The sequence below is a fragment of the Coloeus monedula genome, assembly GCF_965178545.1.
Source record: "Coloeus monedula genome assembly, chromosome: 4".
NCBI lineage: Eukaryota > Metazoa > Chordata > Aves > Passeriformes > Corvidae > Coloeus > Coloeus monedula.
In genome coordinates, this window is record NC_138784.1 from 20,305,729 (window position 1) to 20,321,030 (window position 15,302).

Below are 15,302 nucleotides of genomic sequence, written 5' to 3' on the forward strand. Positions count from 1 at the left end.
GGTTGGAAAGGGCCTTACAGAGGATCTAGTTCAAATCCCCTTGCAATGGACAGGGACACCTTCTACTAGACCAGGCTGCTCAAAGCCCCATCCAGCCTGGCCCTGAACACTTCCAGGGATGGGGCATCCACACCTTTTCTGGACAACCTGTTCCAGTGTCCCACCCACCTCACAGTAAAGAATTTCTTCCTTGTAACGAATCTAAACCCATCTTCTTTCAGTTTAAAGGCATTCTCCCTTGTCCTAGCACTCCATACCCTTGCAAAAGGTCCTTCTCCAGCTTGCTTGCAGGCCCCCTTTAGGTACAGGAAAATGCTGTAAGTCCTCTATGGATCCTTTTGTTCTCCTGGCTGAATAACCCCAGCTCTCTCAGCCTATCTTTGTAGCAGAGGTGCTCCAGCACTCTGATCATCTTCATGTCCCTCCGCTGGGCTTGTTCCAACAAGTCCATGTCCTTCTTGTGCTGGGGATCCCAGAACAGGATGCAGCACTGCAGGGGCGGGTCTCATGAGAGCAGAGTGGAAAGGCAGAATCCCGTCCCTCCACCTGCTGGCTACACTGCTTTAGATGCAGCCTAGGACATGGTTGGATTTCTGGGCTGCATGCACATATTGCCAGGCCTTGCTGAGCTTCTTGTCTACCAACACCCCCAGGTCCTTCTCCTCAGGGCTGCCCTTGTTCCATTCTCCACCCCTGAGCTTTACATCCTCACCAGCCACTCCTTGGTGAGAGCAAGATCTAGCATAGAGCTCGTTCCTTTCTCAATCGCTATTTTTATGAAATGCTCTCATATTATTCCCATCTTGCTCTGATAGTTTTCTGATGAAGTATTATTGAGTTTTATTTATCCCAATATTTGACAGTACTCATTGTACCTGTAAATTAATCAAAATTATTTGTTCATATTTCACTTCAGAGTCTTCTTTTAGTATAGGGTTGGTTCTTGTTCTTTTTCCGAATGCACTTTTTGTTATTAGTTCCTTGTGCTTCTGTTGTGGTTTCTGGTTTTCTATCTCAACGGGGTTTCCCATCAGAAATTCACTTCCTTTGGTTAGATGAAGCCAAAGAAGAAGCTCCCTGAGAAACCTTGCTGACACGAGCATTTGGACTAAATATTGGGTCTAATTGTAAAACGGGGGCTTTAGATGTGGGTTTTCCATTGAAAAGCTGATCTGCCCACTCATGCAACTTCAGCTTCCGTGCTGCTCTTCTCTTTTTAAGCCCTAGAAGAGGTAATTCTATGCTTAGACCTAACCTCTGCAGTAATTTATCCAAATACATCATTTTATGACTGCAATTATTCAATGGTTCTTAGTGAAATTTATTACAGATCTAATATTAGCCAAATACATAAATCTTAAGGTTGGATCATAATTTACAATTCACATTGAATTCCACATTGAGATGGGAATCCAATGTGATATGCAAATGTTTCATATTTAATGGTAAGGAAATGAGTCTGATGGAGATAATCTCTCATTTTAGGCTTAAAATTCAATTGGTAAGACATTTTCAATATCTTTTGTCTTTCTTAAGATAAAAAGCTTCATACATGAGATGTACTTGGAGAGAACAGTTGGGCAAAGCTCTTTCAAAAAATGAGGCCCAGTAAATAACTGTAAAGAGCTCTTATGAGAATTAAAATGCCGAAATGCCACTCTTTCTGGTAACCAACTGCAATGAGTTATAAGGTAGACAATTAAAACAAATCAGGAATACAGGAAAGTATGTGCAACATTAAGGCTGGCACAGCAAGTTTCCCCTTACTGTAGTGAAAATAAAAGTGGTGGCAGCTCTGGGCCAGAACCTCTGTTTGCAGAAATCATCAGCGATCCTTTGGCTTTGGTGGCTCTACACCAATTTCCACCAGCTAAGGAAACGATACTGTAACTCTACCAATTAAAATAAAAGTCTATATTTTGCATTGCAGAGAGTTTGACATTTGTAGAATTATTTGTAAGGCAAGTAAAGCATTTGAAATGATGAGATATCCTCATTTTTTGGTATTTGAATAAACAACTGTGTGTTTTAATGTACACACTCAACTTTTCCAACACAAATGGGAGACTTTTAGAGTCAGTTTCATAATCTGATTTGCTAATATGATATGAAGCCATAATTGGATTTTTTGTTTGATTATGTTCCTTTTCAGTTTGTTTGGGATATTTTTGTATGTATTCTATGCTAAATTATCTGACCAAGATCATGGTAAACAATAGTACTTAGACTAGTACTAAGCTGCATTTATTTCCTTTTTGTGTTTGTTTGGAGGTCTGGTTTTGGTTGTTTTGTTGGGTTTTTAAAAGGAGAGTTTTCTTTGTATTCCAGGGCCGGGAATGTAAATTTAGGGATTTTCTGAGTGCACTGATTTAAAGTTCAGACTGCAGACTCATTCACTGTGAGATATTCATGCCTGGATTATCACTGCACACTACATGTACTTGAGTTGATCCCTGTTCTTCCTGTGCAGATAAAAGGCTTCATCCTTGCTGGAAGAAGCTTTCCAGTTTCTTTTGAGCCTTGAATGGAGCCTAATGGCAGAGATTTTAAAGTTTACTGGTCAGCATGGTTAGACTCAGGAGGTGAGCACAGGCATGTGATCTCTCAACCTTTCCACTTTCAGGGAGACAACAGCTGTGGTTGTGTAAGTATTGTGAATTGACACCCATGAGGATTCATGGCAAAGGTTATTACAGAGCTGCATGGCCAGGAGAGGAGTGGCAAAGGCCAGAACAAGTATGAAAACAGAAAATCTCTGTGTCTGTCACATTCAGGATGGGTTTTGTTATGAAGTGCCTTCTATTGTGAGGGTTCTATTTGGGCAGTTACAAACTGCCTGATGTTCAAAAAACTTCAAGAAATCTACAAATGCCTGGTGAGAAAACTTGCCATTTCAAGATTTATATTCCTTTAAGAAGGGAGAGACTGTTTTTTATTCTATATTTGATCAATGCCTCATGCAAGAATCTTTATGCTTTCTCAAACCCTTCTACAAGTGCTGTAATACACTATTTAGTTCTGGATTTTATTCAGGGGTGAAAATGCTTCTACTGTACCATTACTGTGAGGTGTCTTTTAATGCCAAGCAGGGATGGAAGAAAGTTCTGAAACTTAAACAATCATTCTGTTGTTTGAAGTTTATTTTTAAAACATGGAGGAAGGAGAAGAGCTCGATGTTGTGGTTTCTAACGGATACTCAAATTTTGTTATCAGGCACATCAATTGTTTGAGAAATTAAGATGTGAACAGTAACTTCTCTTTCTCAGACTTTTATCTGGAATCCATCCTCCCATCCAATGCAAAAATCAAAGGAGGCTTTCTTCCCTAATATATTTCTTGGTAGAGGTCGTCGGGCTGCCGGCCTTGGCTGCGCGGTGATGTGTTGAGGAGTGAGCAGTGAATGTCAGCTGACACTCAGTCCTCAGCTGCACCTTCCTCTGCCTCTTCTGAACACTTACAGAGAGGTAGGCTGAGCCCTTGCTCTAAGCTTATGATGGGACAGTTATTCAATGCACAAATGGGCTGCAGAGTTTAAAACTCCCCTATGAGACAGCATTTGCTCTTGTTCTTATGCTGTGTGTTTGTGCTGTGTATGGCACTCTCCCATTTCCTCTGAAAACAAACCTTTTGCTGACCTGCCTTCTGGTGTAGCCTGTAATTTGAAATGAGAACTTTCTGATAGGGCAATTTGATTTAGGAAGATGGATCATTTTAGTGGTGGTAAAACCATTAGCTTTCATCTCTTGACCTTCGCCCAGCCAGCAGCCGCACACCCACACAGCTGCTTGTGCACTTTGGGAATTGAACTTAACTTACTGCTGTAATATATTTAGTTGCTGATTTGGGTATTGGGAAGCAGAGAAGATAAACATTAAAACATTTTTCCTTCCCCTTTCCCAGGCTCAATTGCACTCCAGATACATCTCCTCCCCTCCTGTTATCTCCACAAGTTACACTCAGTTCCTTTGGTGAGGCAATGAGTGGCACAGGGGTTTGGGGTCAAGACATAGTGGTTTCTCTCCGCTGCTCCTTGTTTCTCACCTTTTTCTTCCACTGCTGCTTCCTTCTTACTAATTTCTTCTACTCCACTGTGGTCAGTCTGTGGGCCACAATCTCTTTGGTGTTGTGGCCTCTCCAACTTCTCCTCCCTTGCTGTCCTCTCATTCCCTTGTTTCTCTCCTTGTCACATTGCCTCCCTGTCCCCTCTGGTGTCCCCTCCCAGGTTTGTCTTCTCCCATTCAGCATTTTCTGCCTTGTCCCCAGTATCTTTTCACAGAGGCAACTAACGTGCCTGGTGGGCTCTGCTTTGGCATGTGGTGGGTCCACAGCAGAGCTAGCTGGAATTGGCTGGGGCCAGCACAAGACAGCCCCGACCTCCCTCCTCCACAGGGGCCACCCCTGCAGTTTCATGTCCAGGAGGAGTGGGGAGCACAGGAGGCCGGAATACTATTTGCCCTGCTTCAGATAGAGATGTAAGACTAGGCAGGTCAGATTGCATCATCAGAGGACTTATTTGAACATAATTTACTAGGAAGAAACCCAGAAGGAATCTTGAAGCTCATTCATAATTTTAAATCCTATACATATTTCTACCTCAGGAAAGAACTGAACCATGAAATCTATGTTTATCCATGTTGTAAAGTAAAGTTAACTAAGTGGAAAGGAAGTTGATTGTGTAGTTGTATTTTGGCCTGAAATTCAGTGCTGAGTCACAATTTGACATTTTAAAATTACAGTTGCCAGGTAATTTTCTTTTATAAGCCTGAGTCAGACCAGAGAAGTAGTGCAAAAGAGAATCTGAAGTTCAAAAAATACATACATATATTAATTTATTTCACTACAAAAAAGATATCCTGAAACTTTTTGGTGCAAATTTTGAAAAGGCATCTTGCATCTGAAAACAGCAGAAATGGTTGACAGCTTCAAATTGCTTTCACTGAGCTTTCATAACCAGGCTAGTTATTGACTAGGTTCTTGGTTGAGAGAATATGCATAAATAATGTAAGAGCTGATTACTATTTTACAGGAGTTTTATGGCAAATGCTGAGGAAATTCTGCAAAATATGTCTCTGAAAGACTTGGCTGGAAAGAGCTATGGCACAGGCTAGATTTTGTCAGGAATAAGAAGCTCTGAGCTGAAAACCACAGAGTTCTGTTCCTGTGGGATGCAACATCATGTCTTGGAGCTGCTCAGAAAGTGTTTGGCAAATCATCAATTACAGCTTGTCTGAATCTGTACTGAATGCTGTAGTCAATGCTTTAGAGCTGGCCTTGGGGTGCAAACATGAGCCTTGAAGCAGAACTATGAAATTCCTTCAAACTCTTATTTTGAGATCTGGTTTGGTCCAGTTGTTACACTGAGCTGGCAAGGAGGTTCAGATAAAAGCTCCAAGTCCACTACAGCCTATGTAGAGACAGATGAGGGATGTAGCAGTTTTCCCTGGGTTCACCCTACCATGATACCAGTGACAGATTTGTTAGAAGGTGCTGTAGACAAAAGGAATCTCTCCCAGTGCTTAAAACCCACATTTTAGACAGTAGTTAAAACATAGAATTTTATTTGTATCAGTATAAATCACCCTCTTTTGTGCAGAATGAAGGGACATATTAGCAGTTTACCTATACTCTCAAAAAAATCCCTAGGCAAAACACTTCCCTAAAATCAGCTATTTAATACAGCCCCTTTGCCAGCCCTTTGCTGTGGGAACTCAGTCTTTCTTTCATTTACGACACCAGATTCTTGTCGTGTGTGTGGAACTGAATTTCTAGGTAAGTGTCCAGATTTTTTTTTAAGGTTACTTAAGGTGTGCCATTTTTTTGGTATGTATTCAGTGGTGTGAATGGTATGACCATTCAACAGCACCTTGCCTATATTTATGCATTTTAGATTTTTCAAAGCATTGAAGTGACTGTAGATGTTTCATTGAGGTTACCAGATGTTTGCAGTGTGAGTTAGAAAATATCAGTTTAAGGAGAGTGAATTACTTAAGATTACAGGGGAACTATATGGGGATCTTTACAAAGCAGAATCATGTGTTTAATTTCTATAGCCCTATGCCCCAGGCATCTGTGGCCACCACTGGAGCTAAAGGATTAACATTGCCCATTCTGGTTTTAGAATAGAATTAGATCAGATCATTCAAATACTTGTTGCACTGTACTCAGAGAGAAAAATCTCACTGATTTCAGTGAGGTCAGTTTACTGTATTACTAGGATTCCACAATATATGTCTGGTTGTCAAGATTTAAAAAAACTTTTGCAAATTTTGACACTACCTTTACATACTTAACTGAGGAAAATTCCCGGCTTAGAACATTCACAGTTAATGTTGGATTAAATTCTTCCTCAGTAATATTTTGTATACTGTCTCTCCCTTTTATTTTAAAATATCACACACAATAATCAAATATTTAATGAGTAAAATACTGATATGTTGATTATTATATTTACAATTTTGAAATAATAATGTAAATGATAATGGGGGAAAAAACCTGCAAGGCAACAAAACCTGATTATGGTTTTCTTTAAGAAATATATATAAAAAAGGAGGTACTAACAATATGTTTCTGAGTAATATTGTTCATGTTAAACTGGCTGAAAATGTGTCTATTTACACTGTTTATTAAACAATCAAATTTGCCTGTGGAACTCACAATTAGTCTGAGTGTTTATGTATGTTCATATACAGTCATATGCTAATCTGTATTAGAAAAAAAACTCTAAGCTTGTTTCAACTGGCTGTGAACCAAAGGGACTTAAACACTTGCGTTTAATGCAGGTCAGCATTTTCTTGGGGAAATTAGTATTTATGGTGACTAAGAATCAATGCCAACAATAACACATTTTCACTTCATAGTGTCTTTAAAAATGTATTTGCAATGACGTGGATAATAATCCAAAAGTTGTAGTATTAATAAAACTGGAAACTTATTAAAAAAAAATAATTTGCATTTTAAAAATACGATGTCACAAGTATTTAATTTAATTTAAATATCACCTTATAATAATAAATCCCTTTTATCTGTGTTATTAAAAATATTTTGCTTTGTAACTGGAAACAATACTGAGTTGTTTCATTTAGTTAGTTTTATTTATACTCAGAGAATTATTTGTTTGGAAACATACAATTTAAAAAATTATTGGTTCTTTTAAACAGGATTCAAGTCTTGATATCTAAATAATGGTAAGTCTACAACACCTTTATTCTCTTTCATTACTGAATGTTTCAAATATGCTACAGAAGACTCAAATTTGAGGATATCTTTGGCTTTTTACAACGAGGTGTTCTAAAATTATAATAATCAATTTTCTGAAAATCCACGCTTGGTTTCCTGTAGTGGCATAGTGTAGCATTTTCTCTGCAAAAGTGCTTCAGAAATTATGTGTAATTATTTTTGTCATGTCAATTTTATTGAATGATAACTCTAGCTTCATAAACCACTAGTGATACAAACATTTTTGTATTACAGACTATAAAACTCTCCACCAGCAGTAACACCCTTTATGTAAACTTCTGTTGCAAATTAAGGAAATGAACCTTGAAACATTTGACTGAGTGTGTTGGGTAATATTGCCTGTGTGAATTATCCCACTGACCTCAAAGGAGTGAAAACTTTCTCATAAGTAAAAGATTATGGTAATGCCTCAGTGCCTGCCAAAGATCTATTCCAGGAGGATGTGTATTCTATACCATCACTGTATTTACTTAGCATGGGCTGATTGACAATGTTGAAAGAACCAGCCTGGTCTTTTCTGGGTCCTGACAGAAAAATGTTCTTGCAGAGCTTTCCTGACCACGACGTGCTGGGCCAGGCTTTTGAAGATGCTCTAGAAGTGCTGCAGCAGCACTCTGACAGAGAAATGCAGTGTCCACCAGGTAACAAGCACCCTGATTCTACTTCATTTCTCAGCTCCTAGTTCTACAGGAAAGCACGTCTTGAAACATACAGGTGGGAGAGTAATTTCCCAGAATCAGATTAATGGGATGTTTTAGGAGGATGAAAAGGAGGAAGACTATTTGGAGGGCTTCCACCCCTCCATGAGTACTGTGGTGAATATCTTCCAGGTCACAGCACAGGAAAACTGTTGGACTGGCCCTGTTTACCCTCCCCCCAGCACCAGCCCAGGTGCATTGAGCTCACTTTTCCTATAATCGGAGAGTATATGACTGTTGTGAAACAGCCTTTTCCCAATTTTAACACTTTAACTTAAAAATGCCCTTCTGCTATGCCATGAATCCCAATGCAAAAGAATAATAATAAAAAAACCCCCAAACCAACAAGTGAAATTAATTTACTCATTTAATTTTTTTGTACACTAATATATATATCTTAATTTTTTTTTTTTTTTTTTTTTTTTTTTTTTTTTTTTTAATGCAGGAATGATAGTTTGAGTCTGGATAATTAATAGAAAATTGTTTTTCTTGGCTTCAAGAGTTGTATACTTTACAAAACTAAAATGCAAGAAATCTGTAAATTGTTCCAGTTCTGGCAAGGTTTTGGTAACTAAATCACTATAAAATTTAAAATTTGTGCTTGTTTTTACACTGTAAGCAGAAATGCAAGGAAAGGAAAATAGGAGGCTACCTCACAAACCTTCTAAGCCCAGAACAACGTACCTGCTGTCCTTTGCATGAAATGCATGCCATATGAGGAAGTTTTTTTATGTATTATCTATTATAAAATGAAATGTAAATAAGACCAGTAGGGCTGTATCTTCAGCTGTTGTTAACAAAGTTTTGGCTCCACTGCACTGGTAATTTACACATGCTGGAGGACTCACTCTGTATAATTACTTTCAATCTTCTTCCTTGTGTATGTTGTTAGGGCCCATGGAGAGAGTTATTAAACCCTTGCAATGCAGTGTTTAGTCTGTCCCACAGCTGCACCCACATTTCCACTTGCAATAGATACCATACCCTCCAATATCTTCTTCTGACCACCTGCAGTGGGTAATTTTTTCTAAGTGTCTTTAGTCTGGTGTTTTCCTGTGCTTCTTTTAAGCATCCCAAAGTCTTGGGTTCCTTCGGTGTCGTTCTTCAGGCACTGTAGATGTTCTGATGCTCCTTCATCTGTGATTGGAGACTCTGACTTGCATTGTACTAATGGCCTGCAGAACTGCCTGACAGTCCCTTTTCCTTTCTACATGTATTTTAGAAGTCTGTAGTTATCCAAATCATTATGTTTGATGATCTGTATTGCCCTCTGTTATCTAGTAACCAAACAATTTCATGATGCTATGAAATATCTGGCATTTTATCTTTAAAAAAATTGTTTTTCATCCCGAAGGCTAACAAAGCCAGCCCAAGGGTGTGATCAGCAGTAGCAGTACAGATTTTGCTGGATAACTTGCTGATGTGGAACATCTTGGCTCTGGACACTTTATTATCTAGAAGGCAGCCATAGGATAAATGCTTTTTGACAGGCCAGCACAATGTTAAATTATTTGCTGTTGCAGTTTTCTTTTTTTCCTTCTTCTCTCTTTTTTACTCACTTGGTTTTTGCTCCCTTCTCCTAATTCCCAGGTTATAAAAACTGCTTGACTTTGATCAACCATCACCACCACCTCCGAGCAAGTCCCAGTTACTGTGCAGCACCATCTGTGGAGGAGCAAGGGTATAGCTGGAGAAACGTGATTGTGAGTGAACTCATTGCTAATAATAGTCAGACATAACTGGACAACTGATTGCTCATTTGGGATTTCTGATACAAATCATTATGCTACCACTAACAAAAATTTGGTCTGGCCAAATTTCAGGCATGATTCGGATGAAAATACCTTGGGAAATATGATTGCAAATGTGCAAAATGTGATTAATAACATATTTTTAGGAGTCAGTTGTTTGCTTCTGGTGTTCTTTTGTGGTTCATCACATAACATGACAACTAACAAGCAAAACTACTAGGGAGTTAGTTACATGGGAAAGGGCTTCTTTGTATTGCTTGGTAACAGGCAGAGAACAACTTCCAACCCTGAGGTAGCTTCTGCCACTGTGAAAAAGAGCCATGACTTTGATTTCTCCAGCAGAAGTTGGCTTTAAAAGTTCTGGAAAGACCAGCAATATCTGGACTGAGCACAGCTTCAGCCATTAGAGTCCATATGCATTCTTAAAAGCACTGGGAGTGTGGTCTCCAGGAGTGATGGGAAATGAAAATTGCAGGGGAGATAATTTCAGGGAAACAGGTTCCACAAAAGCACATTTTCAACAGCAGATTAACAACAACATGGCATGGGAACTACAGAGCCATGTAGGGGTTACAGAACTGTAGGGGCTACTGTCCAGGTGGTCCTTGTCTTTTCCTAACTCTGAAAAATGTTCCTCCTCTGCTTCCAGCAGAAGGGTTGAAGGTCCAGAGTGAGGCAGTTACGCTGTTTTCCCTCTCAGTTTCTCCTCTGGTGGGCAGCTCTTGCCCCTGGACATGAATTAGTGCTGCTTGTTACTGGTACACTACACTGAGTGCCTTCATGGCTGAGAAAAGTCTTCCACGGGTGAGGTGATGAAAAGTTGCATTTTGAAGGCTTCAGGCAATTAATTACCACAAGTTTCTTTTTATTCAGAGAATGTACTCTATTAGTAACTTTCTATTGTCTTAATTCTTGAAGAACAGTGCAGCGGATTTTTATGCAGACGAGACTGTCTACCATACACTGCAGAATACTCCAGAAAGTCAAGCTATGCATGCTGCTGCTGGCCAGCCAAAAGCAGGGAAAGGTCTGTAGAAAGATCATGTCTTGATGGGTACATTATGCTACTTTAAAAAGTCTCTTGGTAAATCATGCTTTCTTCTTTTCCTATTTTTTTTTAACTTTTAACAGGAAAAAACATGTGAACATTTAATAGTGAGTAGGATACAACTACTAATTCCCTTCTGCTAAATCTTATAAGATGTGATAAATCTATTATTAACTTACCATCCATGTTAGTAAGTGGAAAAACAAACCAGAGATTTTTTTTCACTTCAAATCATTTGGGATGAAGTCTGATGCAGAGAAGTAAATCTAGCTAGCAATAAAATTTTTATCCACTTACACAACTTCTTTTATTTTATTTTATTTTATTTTATTTTATTTTATTTTATTTTATTTTATTTTACGTGGCCCAACAAGCAGTGATTTTCTTAAAGGTTTTTTACATACGCAAATATTTTTGCACTCCTGATTTTATTTCTTTGTTTATTTTTTGAATCACATTTTAGCTTTTGTCACTTCCAGTGTGCATTTTTATGGCTATTTTTGTCCTCCTTCTGGTTGACTTTACTCAAATGGATGTCTATTTTGCAAAGAATCGTGTGACATTGGTCATTGCAGTTCTTAATTTTTTTACTACATTCATTATTTGGGTTGTTTGGAGGGGAGGGACTCAGCATCCTTTCTATGACTTCTGGGTGAGATTTTCACAGCTTCCACTCTGAGCTGTTGTACCTACTTTTGACCATGAGACCTTTTGAAGTAGCTTCCTGATTTAGCTGCTTTTTGAAATCCCCTTTTCTCAACTTTAACCACATGGTGTCAGTTTTTGGTGCTGTCTCTTCCCATTGATGCTGAACACTGTGGTCTCTGTTGCTTAATAGCTACTACTGCTACTACTACTACTACTACTACTACTACTACTACTATTTCTACCATAGGCTCTTTGGGATGATGGGAGGAGTAACCTCTCTTTCTAAGTTCTCTACTTCAGATATCTGAAATTCACTATTGCAAATGAAAACTTTTCAAATCCAGAAATGTTTCTTTTCCAAGTCTTACCCAGTGTTACACTGGGAAATTTTACATGTCAGTATCTGATTTGACCTTCAGATATTACTGCTCTGTTAACTTCATTTCCTATTTCCTATTTCTTTTACACTGTCCTCAACCTATTTTTCCAGAAGACAACCTGCACAAATTTTCAGAGTGACTAACTATTCTTATGGTGCTATTTTGTGTCTTCTTACACGTTTCTTTATGTCCATGGTGATATTCCTGCTAGAATCTGTGATTTGGGTGACTATTTCTTCTATAAATTTAATCCTCCTAGTTTCTTATTGAGACATGAGAGGTTTTCTGTACACTAACAAGTGGTGTGGCCCTTTAGGAATAGATCTATAGATGAAACCATCAGCACTGAGTGTCCAAATCCCATGCTTAAAGTGTTTCACAAAAGTTTATTTAGGGCAATCTTTAGGCTGGTCACAAGTTCTGAAGGGTACACTGACTTAGATATGCTTTTGGAAAGCATTTTTTGAGTTAAGTTTCCTCTGAAAAGAATCCAGTTCGTTCACAACAAAACCATTCCATGATCTGAACTCAAGCTCAGTGGAGGGGAGGCAGCCAAGAGAGGTACTTCAGAATTTAATTAGATGCATTGTCCCTGAGAGATTTAGGCTGCTTCAGGACAACTCAGCCCTGAAATCTTACGCAGATGCTCTGAAACACCTGGAGGAACCTGCTTGTCTCCAGTCACCACACTAAGAAACCTGCAGGCACTCACCTGCTGGCTTAGACTGGTGTTTAGGGCCTGGTGCTGAGCAGCACTGGCTTATGCAATGAGGTGCAGTACAAAGATTTGTTAACTGACCCCATCTCAAGCTGGTGTGTAGCACTTTGGAGATAACAGCTGGGCTCTGGAGACACAGCTGCATAAACACATAAGAGCAACTAAGCCAAGACAGCAGCTAAAGGTGATGTGGCTAGAAATAAAAGCTTGGGCAGAAATGACAGCTGAACTAAGAGGGCAGACAGCATGAAATCAGGGGCTGCATAGACTACACTATCCTTTTGCAGCAGAAATTTAGTGAACAATAGTCTGTGGATTTTCCGCTGTTCCTACTTGTTCTACCATGGGTTTATAGGATAATTCAAGTTGGAGGGGACCTAAGAAGGTCACCTACTAAGAAGTGTCCACTGTGACAAGGCAGTGTCCTTCACTGGTTTCCTTTTAAACTTCTTAGCAATACTATATGTATTTTTAGTAGAATATGTACTTCCAGTCACAGGCCAATTTTTATTTAGATAATGAAACTTCATTAATTTTTTGGAAAGTACCTCTGATTTCAGGCTCTTCTTCTTCCCAGTCCGACTGTTACTTCTCTCCTCTTTCCTTATGACCAGATACAGAATTACTGTCATCCCTGACAGATGTCTTGGCTTGACCTCAGTGTTCCTTAGCAACTGTCACTTTTCCCCTGTTCCTAGTTTAAAATAGCCACACAAGACAAGGCTTTATGAATTTTAGGTGCAGCTGCTTATTTCCACTTTGGTTAAAGTGGAAGATGTTCTTCTGCATAGATTCTCTCTTCTGCAAAATGTTCCTCTTTGTCTGATAATCTTAAATTCTTCCTCCTTACAGCAGCTTCTTGATCACCATTAGCTTTGGAAAGGGAACTAGAAATACTTCATAGAGGAGGATCCACAAGATCTAAGTGAAACTAAAGCCTCACTAGGAAACTGAAGCTTGAGAACTGAGCCTGTGGAGAGAAGCATTTACTTAACTGGCAAATATTTCAGTACTAAGCTTGCTTTATTCTGCATGGGAATGCAAGCTGACACTTCTGCAGATTTTTAAAATATCACAGGGTACCAGAAGATCTAGCTCCTTTATGACTTCATGAGGTTTCTGGTTAAAAACTTGCCTTCTTTTCCTGCTCATCCACTTGCCCTTTCTTTGATCATAGACTGCCTTGCATCCCCAAAACATTCTTGAAACAAACCTGACAAAACTGAGCCATCTCAAAATCTCTGAGTTTTGATTAAACAGGGAAAACATTTATTCAAAAACGTTCAGATTGGCTATCCAGAACCTCTCTCCTGTCCTGTCTGAGGATGTCGTTTCCTAGTGTGAGTTCCTTGACTGTGCACCTGCACAGCATGTGTCTGAAGACTGATGAAAGTCGCTTCTGAGACCTACCACACAGTCAAGTCACCAGATACTTGTTATGATCCCCACATAACCTGCTCTTGAAACTCTGATGACCAAATCCCTTTCTTTCACCACAGATCTGTACTCACTTCAGAACTAGACCATGGTGCTGATAATATCAAGGTTGTGGGTTTGATCCCTGTATGGGCCATTCACTTAAGAGTTGGACTCGAAGATCCTTCTGGGTCTCTTCCCATTCAGACTGTCCCGTGATTCTGTGTTGCTCACATCTCTGTGATCCCATTTGCTGTTGCTGGTCTTCCACTGAATAATTTATACTGATCTTTTAATTTGGGACAGGGTACTAGGTTTAGCTATGCTTTTGCCTGTAAGACCCTTTCCAGGAAAAAGACAACTGCTCATCTTTTAAGGCAAGCATGAGTTCTGTTCTGACCTTTTGCAATTTATTTGTTCATAGGTAGAAAAAAACTTCGCCTATTTGAATACCTCCATGAGTCTCTGTATGATCCAGCTATGGCAAACTGCATCCAGTGGGTAGATAAACCAAATGGCGTCTTCCAGTTCATCTCCAAAAACAAAGAGAAACTTGCAGAACTGTGGGGAGAAAGAAAAGGAAACCGCAAGATCATGACTTATCAGAAAATGGCCAGAGCACTGAGGAATTATGGAAGAACAGGTGAAATCATTAAGATCCGTAGGAAGCTGACATACCAGTTCAGTGCTGTTGTTTTAAAAAGACTTGCTCCATCTTATTTCCTGGGAAGAGAAACAATTTATCATCCCTACATTCAGTCTAATCAAGAATATCAGTGTGCAGATGACTGGACCAGTTACAATAATTACATGTACAACAATGGTTATGCATTACAGCATGCTAACAGCTAGACTTACCTGTCACATAAACAGGCCTTTGTTATCCAGCAATACTTTACAGCACAGAAACTCTTCTCTGTACATAGCTTTTCCTTTAAGATATCATACAAACACGTGAAGAGGAAGGTTTAAAAATTGCATTGGCCTAGTTTTGTTGCTTTTGAAGTTAGTGGTATACAGTCATTGCCTGTTGAAGAAATCCAGCAGCTGTAGAACATATTCTATTCCCCATGATGCTAATCAAAGGAATTACTGTAGTTTCAAGCAGGTATATTCAAGAACAGGATCAAGGCTTTTGTCTGTTAGTGGACATCAAAGATCCTATTGTGACAACACTCACTGGAAGTTTTATGCATATCTCCAATCAGAATTCAGATGATGTTGTACCATGGTTGCTGCACTCCCTAAACTAGAAAGGGAAAGATTTGCCAACTGCATGAAGATGCTGTCTGCTTTTTTCACCAATGTTCTTTATAAAAGGACATTTTTGGAGTAAATGCCTGGGTGAATGATAGAGTCCACATGCGGGTGCACCTGTTGACCAAGTTGTTAATCCTTAATCACTTA

The 15,302-nt window shown here is 39.1% G+C and overlaps 1 protein-coding gene across 1 annotated transcript; it reads left to right on the forward strand.

Moving 5' to 3' along the window:
- Positions 1–7,726: 7,726 nt before the first annotated feature.
- On the forward strand, positions 7,727–14,747 carry SPIC (Spi-C transcription factor; the record flags this gene model as incomplete). Its single annotated transcript, XM_082279684.1, has 4 exons — positions 7,727–7,877; positions 9,525–9,637; positions 10,604–10,716; positions 14,324–14,747. The coding sequence occupies 4 exons, from the start codon at positions 7,727–7,729 to the stop codon at positions 14,745–14,747; spliced, it is 801 nt and encodes a 266-aa protein (XP_082135810.1).
- Between the last annotated feature and the right edge of the window lie 555 nt (positions 14,748–15,302).